The 12602-nt window shown below is 42.2% G+C and overlaps 1 protein-coding gene across 2 annotated transcripts in view; it reads left to right on the forward strand.

Moving 5' to 3' along the window:
* Window positions 1–475: 475 nt before the first annotated feature.
* The window catches only part of SDCBP (syndecan binding protein), a 44342-nt gene continuing 32215 nt past the window's right edge, over window positions 476–12602 (forward strand). The window contains exons 1-3 of one of the 2 annotated variants that reach the window (XM_030553144.1): window positions 476–695; window positions 9645–9711; window positions 12304–12382. In XM_030553144.1, the coding sequence (XP_030409004.1) occupies window positions 9661–9711; window positions 12304–12382 (130 nt within the window). In that variant the 5' untranslated portion in view covers window positions 476–695; window positions 9645–9660. The remainder of the gene's footprint in view (window positions 696–9644; window positions 9712–12303; window positions 12383–12602) is intronic. The other variant, XM_030553143.1, reaches the window with a different exon arrangement.

Here is a 12602-nt window from a genome sequence, read left to right on the forward strand (position 1 = left end):
GTTTCTTTAATTAGGACTCTGCTGTATAAATGAACTCGAGTTAACTCCGACCTCCAGGGCATAGGTGCCGAAAATTTTTTTACAGCCGCGGGTGCTGAAAGCCAGTAAACAAAGCTGTAAACCCTGGGAACCACTTCAGCCCCAGGGGTGCTGCCTGCTGCACCCCCAGCAGGCTGGTTCCCGCACCTACGGGCCAGGGTCTCCGGGACCGCTGCTGGGGGCGGCCCCCTCCCCCCAGTGTGTGTGAAAAGAGGCACCGAGGTTAAACTGGAGCCCAGCGCGGTTAGCGAAGGAAGCGGGGAAGCATCATGCTGCTGAGCCAACAGCTCCGGTCACGGGTTGGGGCGCGGGGGGATGGGGATGGGGATGGGCTGCGTCTGTAACACCGCGCTAGGCGGGCACGGCCCCGAACCGGACTGCACACGATGGGCTCGGGCAGTCCCCGCCCCGCAGGTTGCCGCCCAGGCCCTCTGCAGACGCGTAGGCAGGGCGGGGAGAACAGAACTTTCCCCCAGCCGGCAACAGACTCCCCACCCCTCGTTCCCCAGTGTCACGGGGCCCCGAGGGCGGCGCATGCGCACAGCAGCGCATTAAGCCGTTGTTCCGCAGGCTCCGCTGCTGCTCCCGTAGCAGAGTCGCGTCGCCAGGAGCCGATAGTGGCCTGGGAACAACAGCTACCGTCGCCACCTCGGTCGGTGAGTGTCGGGATGGGCGGCCTGGCTCGTCCCCCGGTCCTCCGCTCCGGGCGGTGTCACCCCGCCCCCATTCCCCCTGCTCGCCCGCCGCTGCCGCCCCACCCTGAGAGCCGCAGTGGCTGGGGGGCGGGTACGGAGCGCGGCCGGCCCGGCCCGGCCCGCCGGTACCTTCGGTGCTGGGCCCCGCGCTCCCCACCTCTCCGGGGCGGGGCGGGGAGTAAAGCCCCGAGGGTCCCTCCGCATGCACACACCGGGGGCGGGGGCTGGAGCTGGAGGGGGTAGCGGGGGCGGCCCGTGAGGAGCCGGGCGTGTAATTTACTCGATCTCCTGCCCCTTGAAGGAGGCAAACACCAGCCCTGAGCACCGTGGAGACGCCGCAATGGGAAATCCCGCAAGTCTCCCACAGCCGCCGCCGCAATAAGGCAGCCCTGGCTTCGGGGTTGGGGGGTCTGGGCTGAGCTGAGCCCCTGCTCCGGTGGGTTCTCTGGTGATTACCCAGCGAGAGTAATTAGTGCTGAGTCTGCTCGGCTCGGTTTACGGGAAAAGGTGGCTTTTTTTTCGTTTGTGTCTTTGGCAATCTTTTACTTCCCTTTGAAAGGGTCAGTGGGATAGATCCGGTGTGCTCACGGGACAGGGAGGGCCGCAGCTAGCGCTGTAGCGCTTCGCAAACCATCCAGTGGCTAATTCAGGCTTCTGTGCCATAACTTGGTTAATGTTCTTAGTTTTTACGAACGAAATCGCTTTGACTTCTCCCTTTAGTAACAGATATTATTGCTACGATGTCAACAGTGTAGACAAGAGTTCTTAACTATCCCCTTGAAAACATGGCTAAGATTGAGATACTACTGTATCTGCTTCTTTCTTTAGCAGTGGTCGGGTAAAACTGTTTGGGATTAGAGTTTTAATTTATGGATACTTTGAACACTATGGAAGATGGTGAATAAATACCTGTCTGTTTGTAAGTAAGGCTCAAGTAACTTCCTTGCAGCAGTGGTCAGTTAGGATTCCCTATATAAACTGGCTTTTCATTTGTGTACTGGCTGACTGATTTACTTTTCATTTTCTATTGAGACCACAAGTTTCTTTTAACCAGGATCTATAGTGTATATTTATCTATGCCTATATTCTTAGAAGCAGAGATCTTTAGTCTGTGGTTATTTATCAGCCCTGTTTCTCTCCCCCGCCCCCACCCCACCCCACCCTTTTGTGCATGTCACTACAGAATCTAAATGCTTCTCAGGTAACCTGCCTGGAGCTTTGTGATGAGGATTGCATGACTAGGTTTGTTAATCTTCTTGTGCCTTGATAGAGGAGTATAGTCTTGGACTATATAGATGGTTGGAAGGTTTGTTTGTTTTCTTGAAGATCCTGAAATAATTCTGAAGATGGTACTATTCTGGATTAGACTGTTTTCATCTGAAAACTCTGTAACTCCTCTTCTGAGAGTGACTTCACTCTGATTCTCACTTTGTCTTGGATTTGTAAACTAAATTGTTTGAGAGGAGGACTGCCTACTTTGTGGGTTGTGGATGAAGATGATTGCTGATATAACTGCGTCCTGACTCATGAATGTTCATAATGATAACTAAGGCCTTGCAGTGTCACTGGAGAATTGGGTTGCTGCATTCTGCACAAGCTGAAACTTCAGCTTCAAATGGAGATGCTACTAGTTGTAGCAATCCAGAGTGGAGCTGATGAATGCATGGTGCACTTTTGCAAGATATCTTCCTTGCCTGAGAGAGGAATCATTTAGCAGTAAGTTGAAGGTATAAGAAGACTTTTTCCATCACTGTTGCTGCCTTGGACTCCAGACTAAATGGCAATTAAGATGAGACCATGAGGCTTCAAATCTTTTTAGTGACTAGGTTACAGATGTCCTTGATGGAATATGAGAACAGCTGCTTGGCTGGTTTTTGGAAGTGTTTCTCTCTTCCAGCTAGTTTAACTTTGGTCTTGCTGGGTTGAATTTGAACCAGTGGCTGATCTCTAGGAAAAGAGATGACATTGGTGGAGTCTGTGAACTAGGGGATGTATGGCTGGTTGTCCTCAGTTTGTTGCTGGTAGTGGTGTCTGTAGGACAGATTATTAGAGAAGCAACAAGACACATCCTGATAGTACTCTACAGGCCAGTATTTTGGGAAAAGGGGAGCAATCTGGTTTAATGAAAAGCTTTTTGAAGCCTGCTAGTTCAGTTAACATTCTCCCCCGCGCTCCTGTCTTTGAGTCACTTTTCTAATCCTTCCCCCGTCCCTTTGTTGGGTTTTGCAACCCATACCAGCATGTAAGATTTTATAAACAAAACTGGACTGAGTCATCTCTGTACGAAAATCAAGTTAAGTGATCGTGTGGGGAGACAGAATCCTTTTCCTGCTCAGTGTTTCTCATAACTTTAAATAGCTCTAATAATAGGGTAGTGATTTCTGTCCATACTTTTGTCGTAATGTGTTAACTGTAGCTACTAAGTCTGTGGTGGAAGTTGTCTGCTGTTACACAGTGTACTGCAATAGCTAATTACAGTGGGGAGTTCTTTCAAGATTTTTTGTCTTGGTGGCTTTTAATATTTGTATAAATCTGACCATTTAATGATAAATTTCAGCTGAATACATGACTTTTTTCTTTAAGTAATTGGAATTTTTAGTCCATTAGGATACCCAATATTACTAAAGATGGCATTTCTTAGTAGAATTTTCTTTAGAAGTTTGGACCAAGACATTCAGTGATTATTGATATCTGATGATATGGTTGCAGTTAAGGTTTTTATGTTTTGACTCATCATTGGAAATTTACATTTATAAATAAGAAATTCTCAAACTCTTCCATCGTGTGAATCTCATGCTGCTCAGGCCATTTTCCCATCTCTTTGTGATTGCAGGAACCACCTCCCCTCCTGTTTGTGATCAGGTAACATTGCTAAGAAAAATAAGCTAGCTGAGATTCTTTCTCTCTTTATTGGCTTACTTGGTGTAAGCAGAAGTCTGAAGGACTGCTTGCATGAGTAACGATTTTGCAGGATTTTGTTTGAGCTCATCCACTCTAGCTGTGAGGAGAAAAGAAGACTTAACTGGTTCAGGTTAACTCTGGTTTTAAAGAGTTCTGAACTGGTTAAGTGTACACTGGCTCAGTGAATTTAAGGCCTTAATGCTGAAGTTGCATCCTCTTCAGTTGGAACAACTAGAGCACTGGACCTCAAACTTTTCAGTGTTGTGCTCTCCCCGACTGTGGCCGGGACAGGGGATGTGGCTCGGGGGGGGGGATGGGATGGGATGTCAAAGTGGATAGGGCAGGGTAAAGGAGCCAAGGCTGGGATGGAATGTGGCCTATTGAGGAGCCATGGCCAGAAACTGGGGGTGGGGCTGAGTACATCTGGGCCATGCTTGGTGGCCAAGGCTGAGGCAGGGCTGGAGCATGGCTGGTTGGTGGTCCCTCCCCATCCCCCTGGGGACTGGCCTGGGCCCCTCTATGGGGGCTTGTCCCACGGTTTGGGGTCCTCTGAGCTAGAGATTTGGGAAATAGGCTCAATCCCAATTCTTTGTTGGTTTAATTTAAACCATAAACAGACACAGATGTAGCATTTAGCTACACTGTTGATACCCTTGAAATAGTTAGATATTACTGTACATATGGTGCTGTGTAGTGCACAGGGATATTGAATTTTGAGTGTTTTTTCCTAAAGTTTGATTATAGTGCAAATTGACATTGTAGGAGCTGTCTGTCAGATAGCTAACTGAATCAGAAAAATCTGTTAATGATTGGAATGACACTGGCACAGGCATATCTATTGTTGTGCTTCAAAATTAGGCTATGTACTTGGGATAGTGTTAAGAAGATGTACATAAGTAATGTGTTTAAAAACAGACAAGGAAGTTAACTTCTGTAAACAGTAAATCAACAGGTTATGGACTAATGCCCTGACAGGATTTAATTCCTATCTTTTAAGTTTGTAACTGGCACTTGATACTTGCATAAATGAGAAGAGAAAGTTTTGAACCATGCATGCCAGACTACATGACAAAACCCTCTCTTTCTTGACAGTCCATATACTTCTTATTAAGAAAGGAAAGCACAAATAAAAACTTTAGGGTCCAGTGTTTCCAAACTTTATATGGAGTTTCTTTTCACTTCAGTGGGAGTTCATGTGCAGAAAATATGCAATAATTGTGGCTCTCTGATCCTCAGCCATCTAGTCCTGACAGAAGTTAGAGCAGCAGCGGGTCCTACTCTAACTTCCATAAAGATCCATTGGAAGATCCTATGTGGTGAAATGAGGCTCTGGAAAGTCAATGACGTGTCCCCTTCCTATCGTTAGCCCGTGGGCAAAGGGAGTGTTGTGCAAGAGGAGTGGTTCCTCAACCAGGGGTCCAGGCTCCTCTGGGGGGTCATGAGCAGGTTTCAAGGGGTCTGTCAAACAGGGCAAGCATCAGACTCACTGAGGCCCAGGGCAGAAAGCTGAAGACCCACTGCATGGGGCTGAAGCCTGAGGCCCTGATACTCCCCACCTGGGGCTGAAGCCTGGGCAGCTTAGCTTCATAGAGCTCCCTGTGGCATGGGCCCTCAACCGGTTGCCCTGTTTGCTACCCTCTAATGCTGACCCTGGCTTTTATATGCAGAAAATCAGTTGTGACATAGGAGGGTCGTGAAGGTTTTATAGCATGCTGGAGGTGGGGGCTCAGAAAGAAAAAGGTTGAGAACCCCTGGTCTAGCCACGTTTACCAGCTTTCCACTTGTGGCGAAGTTCACTCACATAAGGGGAATTCTCCACTGACTAATTCTGGTGGTTTTAAGGTCACTCACTATTACTGATGTGGCACAAAGTGGCTTTAATGGACAGTAGAATCCAGTTGTTTGTTCAGTGAGTTGGCCTTACAAACATCATAGGAATCAGAAGGTATGCAAACATGTAAGTAGGGCACTATGAAATCCATTTTATTATTGTGGGTTTTTGGTTTTATTATTTTCTGATTTTGTGTTTTCCATTTAAAAGAACTTTGATTTTTAATCGAAATTGTTTGCATTGACAACAGTTAAGTGGATTTACTAGAAATACATTCTTATGTTCAGAATTAGATTGCAATGAGAAAAAACAATTTTAGGAAAAAATCGTACAATTTAAACCCTGCAGATATGCAGTATATTGTAAAAATAACACATTTTAAATCACTTTTTAAAGTAGCACTTGGTAATATGACCAAACTGACATTGGTGAACAGTAACACAAGAAGTCCACAGAAGAAGAGCCTTGTACACTTTCAATTTAACTGAATTAATATTTGAATAATTAAAAAATTTAAAAAGCACTAAATATAAAGTAATCCATCCTTGCAGCATTCATTTGTTGCCATTTTAAATTAAACTCAGTACTTTTAAGCTTCCTTCCTTCCTGCTCAAATTAATTTCAGATTTGATTAAATAATTTCAAACTATCAAATGAACAGTTTATTGCTGAGTAGCATTACAAATTCATAAACTTTAATGTTGTTTTTGCCATCTCTGGTGGACATTTCCATTGTGATACATTATGGTTAGCCTTTTAGTGTTTTTCCTCAGACAGTGATTCTCTCTTGTCTATAAGTAGATTTTTATATTTACTAAAGCTTCTCTCTACATCTATAGAGCTGACAGGGAAGATGTAAGGTAGGGCAAGCTCTGCTACATTAGGCACTCGTCCCTTCATAACCTTCCAGTAAGCGCAAAGATCCCGTGGATCTGAGGTAGGCTCATTCTGAGTGGTATTCAGAAACACCAACCAATGTTCTCCACCCCTCCCTAGAACTGTGTGAGGAGTTGGTAGTTTGTACTGATCAATGTTTTGTTACATGGCTGGAGTCTGCCTTTCAGTTGCAACTACTGACATGAAACTGACACAGCAAAAAACTGAGTTCTCAGAAGCTGCCCTTAAATCCCAGATGCTGGCACTTCTCCCCTAGCCCCTACACTCCTCCACCCCCTGCCCACTGCCTTGTTACCTCCAGTGGCTGCACATAGTTCAGCTGTGCACCTACCTGCCTGTGCTGTGCTCCTAGTGCCAGGGAGAGCCTGGATTCGGTGGTGTTTTGATTCAGCATCTCTGTCCGTGTTCTCGTTAACACAGATTTCATAGGGCTGCACTTAAGGTGGCACTTCTGGAATTTCATGTTTACACTTTTCTTCAACTTCATGAGAAGGACATAACTTCTAATTCAGCATTCTTCAAGTAGGTAACAAGATTAGCTAACACACGCGAGCTTCTATTGATGGGGGATTTTAACTTCCCTGGTAGCTGTTGGCAGACTAATACAGCAAAATATAATACGTCCTGCAAGCTCTTACCATATGTAGGGAACAACTTTGATTCAAAAAGTTGACTAAACAATGAGGGGTCATCCATTTTGGATCTGGTTTTGACCAACAGGGATAAACTAGTTTTGAATGCAAAGGTGGTTAGGAAACTGGGAAGACGTGATCATGCTCTGATAGAATTCAAGGTCCTAAAGAAACAAGGACATGAGAAGAGCAAAACAAGGACACTGGACTTCAGAAAGGCAGACTTCAACTCAGTGAAATAGCAGGCAAGGTCCTGGGGAGAGATCAATCAAGAAGTGATGTCGAAGGGGGTCAGCCATTCCTAAAAGATGTAATACTAGAGGCTCAATATCAAGCTATTGCAATGCAGAGGAAAGATAAGAGCCGCAGGACACCAGTGTGGCAGCACAAGATAACTAAAAACCAAAAGAGATACATACAAGAAATGGAAAGAGGGGCATGTAACTATGGAAATATACAGGCGAATAGCATGAGTGTGTAGGGCTAAAATCAGGAAAGCCAAGACTAAGAAGGGTTTTGACAAATATGTCAGGCAAAAAAAAAGATCAGGGATGGTGTGGGTTTACTACTCAGTGGAGAAGGTGAGCTAACTATGGAAGATAAGAAGGTAGAGCTGCTGAATACCTACTTTACTTCAAGTCTTCACATAAAAATTAACGTGACAGGATTACTGACAAAGTTATCATAGACATTAAAAGGGAAGGAATGCAGATCAGGATAAGTGAAGAACACATCAGATCTTCTGACTAATTTGAATGAATTCAATTCACCTCAGGGTGCTGAAGGAATTAGCTGAAGAACTCTTGGAGCCCCTGCAAACTCTTGGATGACAGGAGAGAACCCTTCTTCAGGCCTCCAGGACAATGTAGTATCCATCTTTAAAAAGGGGGAAAAGAAGGAGCTGTGAATCTATAGACCAGTCAGCCTGACTTTGATACCTGTGAAGCTATGCAGGAGTATAAAACATTAAATTTGCAAATACTTGGAGGGTAAAGGGGTGATCATTAGCAGCCAGCATGGATTTACTAAAAGGAAGTCATGCCAAACCAGCTTGATTTCCTTCTTTGACAAAGTAGTTGGTTTGGTAGATAGAGGGAATGCAGTGGACATAAAACACCTGGACTCTTGACACAGTCCCATGTGACATTCCCATAAGTAAGCTGGAGAAAATGGTAGTTCTACTGAGCCCACCTAAATGGATACATAATTGGTTAAACAACTACAAAAAAAGTGACTATTAATAGAAAGTCAGATTGGAAAGAGGTCTCAAGTGGAGTTCACAGGGATCTGTTCTCAATCCGGTGTTATTTAACTTCTCTATTCCTACATCCAGGTCATTAATAAAGATTATTTTTTAAATTGATTAAATTTGCAAAGCTGGAAGGAGGGAGTGGTTGCAAACGCTTTGGAGGGTAGAACTAAAATTCAAGGGGATCTTAAAATTGGACAACTGAACTATAGACAACAAAATGAAATTAAATAAAGACAAATTTAAGGTGCTACACTTAAGAGAAGAAAAACCAAAATGCACAAATAGAGAATGAGGAATAACTGGCTTGTTGGCAGCAGAGCTGCTGAGAATGATCTGGGAGTTGTGGTGGACCACAACCTCAGCATGAGTAAGCAATGTGGTGCTGTTGCAAATAAAAGCAAGTGCAATTTTTGGTTGCATTAACAGAGGCATAGCACGCAAGTCAAGGGAGGTGATAGTATTGCTTGACTTGGTGCTGATTAGGCCTCAGCTGGACTACTGTGTCCAATTTTGGTCATGATATAGAGAAACTGGAAAGATTCCAGAGATGAGCAACAAAGATGATCAAAGGGATGGAATGCAAATCATATGAGCAAAGGCTGAAGGAACTGGGTACGTTTAGTTTGGAAAAGAGGAGATTAAGGAGGGACATGATAGCAGTTTTCAAATACTGAAAAGGGTGCCATAAAAAAGATGGAGAATAATTGTTCTCTTGCAACAGAGGGCAGGACAAGAGGAAATGGGTTCAAACTACAGCATAGCAGATTTAGATTAAGTCTCAGGAAAAACTGCGTAACTGCAAGAACAGTAGCACTATGGAACAAACTGCCTAGGGAAGTTGTCGAATCTCCTTTGCTGGAGGTTTTTAGAAAGAGGCTGGATTAGCTGTCTGTCTTTGATGATTTTTGACACACAAAAATCTTGCATTTTAGCAGGGGGTTAGACTAGATGACCCTTCTGGCCTCCTCTAAACCTCTGGTTCTATGAATCTTGGCTTCCTAGAAATCCATCTTTAGAGAATAAAATTTCTTTTGGAACACAGTTATCTCCATTAGAAGTTCTGTTTACATTCCAGATCTATCTTTCAGTAAAATTGAACATTTGGAGGTTCTTTGGTTGGTTGGTAGAAAAGAAGTCTGATGATGGTGTTAGATTGATGCACAGGAGCATTACTATCCTGAAGTTTTTTGTTCAACATTAAGCAAGACTTTAGACTACAGATCAACTGAGGATTTCATCTTTCTTCTATAACGTGATTTACTCTTGTTTGATGCAACAGAAATTCACTTTTCTGGACAGTAGCTTTTAACATAGCCAACTTCCAAGCTTTACTTGGCATTTTATACTGTTTGGGAATAAAATAACTTGATTATTAAAATAATCTTATTTTTCTTTAGTGGGAATTGCACAGAAATGTCTCTCTATCCTTCTCTGGAAGATCTGAAAGTGGACAAGGTAATTCAGGTATGGTGAATATATAGACTTCCTTTTGAGATGAGTTCTAGTTAAAAATGAACAGTTCAATTAATAATTTTCATTTCTAAAACAAGTTTCTCGTGTTAAATGTGTGGGTACAACATTTAATACTTGACTAAATTACTAGAAAGTCTTTTTTTTTTTGGTACTTTGCCACCTATTTGGATGGATTGGATATTAATCCTTTCTTAAATTAGGATAACTTGCTCTTACAAATATTTCAGTGTAAATCTTATGTGATCATATGGAACACTTATCCTTTTTTAACCAAATAGTTGTTTGTTTGCTGATACCTAAAAGTTGATAGCAACTTCTCTGCTTATATCAAAATGACAAGTTAAAGATAATAGATACACATTTTTATTTTAAGGATAAAGGCTGCAGCAAATAAAAGTTAGGGGGGTTAGACTAGATGTAACCATTGAGTAACAAAATGAGTAACAAAATGCTGATTTAAAAACTGCCTCTCTTCCTAGAACAAACTAAAACTTTTTAATTCAGCTCTGCTAGATTGGTCAGTAGACACACTTTTCATGTCTCTCTTAGAGTGTGTGTAATAAAAAGAAAATAACTTGACAGTACTTATAGTCAAGGGATTATTTCCACCCCCACTTGAAATTTTGATCTCAAAGCACAGTCTGCATCCTGGAATACTGTGTTGAACATATTTGTGGTTTCTTTTTGGGATAGTTAATTGATCTTAATGTTCTAGGTTTGTACCACTCCAGTTTCACTTCTGCTCTCAGTGATAAACAAAACTTTACGTCAGACCACATGCTAGAGCACCAAATAGTTTAAGTTTAATGAATCCTGCTAACCAGCCTTTATAAAGTCCTGTCCATGCTAGAAGTTGAGCTATGCAGTAGCCTGGTTGTCTTTTACACTTAGAGGCATCTGTGTTCTAACATGTTTTTTCTTTTATATTACCAGTGATGGTTCTTTTACTTGGTTGTAACACCGGTCACTCAAGTGTGGATACATGTTAAAGCTTTTTTGTAGTAGCTGAGATTTGATAACTTCCCTCCCCTTCAATAACTTCATTTGAAGAAAAAAGCGCAAATTCTGTAGTCTCAGCCAGTGAGTATAGATTAAATGGACAAATTTGAACAACAGGAATAGTTAAACTGGAAACTAACCCCCAAATGGCTTGTCATCAGTGGTGGCTCTAGGCATTTTGCCCCCCCGCCAAGCACGGCAGGCAGGCTGCCTTCAGCAGCTTTCCTGCAGGAGGTCCATCGAAGCCACGGGACCGGTGGACCCTCCGCAGGCAAGCCGCTGAAGGCAGCCTGCCTGCCGCCCTTGCGGTGCCAGCAGAGTGCCCCCCGCGGCTTGCCGCTCCAAGCACGTGCTTGGCATGCTGGGACCTGGAGCCGCCCCTACTTGTCCTATTAAACTATTACAATTGTTTTTCATTTATTGTTCAGACTTATTGTCAAGTGCAACCTGTTTGACTTCTAATCCACAGCTTTCTAGAGAAGGCATTATTAGTGATTTTTTTTAATGTTTTCTTAAATTATTGTTTAATTTGACCAATGTGTTGAATTAGGTGGTTAAATCATAATGCATTACAGTGTGTTTTTTTTAACTCTATTGTAAAATGTCAGATAACCATGAACTGTAGCAACTAGTTTGATTAAAGGTAATTTTTAAATAGTCAGTAGTACCTGGTTTGCATTTAGAGGCATAGAAAACAGATATCTATCTAGGTTCTCTAAAACTACCAAAAGAGGAGGAGACTGAGAAGAAGGAAGTACCTAGCATTACAAATAAGCTTATCGTTTACTCTCTTCCAGTGACTAGCAAATACTAATTTATAAATAGAGTATTTTGGGGGGCATTAGCTGTAAACATTGTGTCCTCTCTTATAATAACCCACTTCTATGAGTTCTGTATACAAATCTAATTAGAAGGTTCACTGTTTCTCTGAATAGGAGCTCTAAATGTGAAAAGATGGTTGACATTTTAGGTTTGATGCACAATTAATTCCTGTGGGTCGCACAAGAAGAGGTAGGTGTAATTGGATGAGTTTGACACATCTAGACTCTGAAGGTCCTTATGAATTACTGAACTAAAAAAATATTTTGGCTATTTGCAATTGCTGTAGTTTTATAAATTTCATATTACAGTTAAACAGTGCGATGTCAGAACACCTTAAACTTCTTAGTGTCTCTTGTATTCTGGATGAGAAGTTATTTAGTGTAAATGTCTTAAATACTTAGTCTGTTTTAGTAAATACATTTACAGTTAATAAATTTACCAACCCTCTTTCTTTATAGGGTACTACCTCTTTATGCTGTTTCCCTTGCTTTCCCTGTAGAAAGTCACAGCCATAAGCTGTTTTGACAAGTGATATTTAATTAAGCAATTTTAATACCATTGTAAAAGACTCCATTTATATGAATGAGTGTTCAGATCCATATTAATTGGTGTTCAAATCCAAGAATGGGTTCTGAAGTTTTGTCCTTTAATATAACGAACTGTACTTTCTAAAAACCTGAATATTTGACCTCACAACTGCATAGTAACTATCTAATAGTCTCTTGTACAGAATAATGCATGTGAATTCCTTTTTCCTGTTAGGCCCAGACTGCCTTTTCTTCAAACCCTGCCAATCCAGCAATTTTGTCTGAAGCCTCTGCTCCCATCCCTCGAGATGGAAGTAAGTTAATGTACTATACAAAAAGTTGATGTTTTGAAAAAAATGTAAAATCCTGAAATTTTGTGAACAAAATTCTTTCATTGTTAACTAAGGGTCAAACAATGTCTTCTGGAAATGCAAATATTTGGGTGGTAGGCTACAGAAAATTTTTTTTTTAAATGAAGTAATTAGAGGGAGTTGTGTGGTTAATGTTTTCTTCCCTTCCTCTCACTGCTGATAC

This window comes from Gopherus evgoodei, chromosome 2 (genome assembly GCF_007399415.2).
Source record: "Gopherus evgoodei ecotype Sinaloan lineage chromosome 2, rGopEvg1_v1.p, whole genome shotgun sequence".
Classification (NCBI taxonomy): Eukaryota; Metazoa; Chordata; order Testudines; family Testudinidae; genus Gopherus; species Gopherus evgoodei.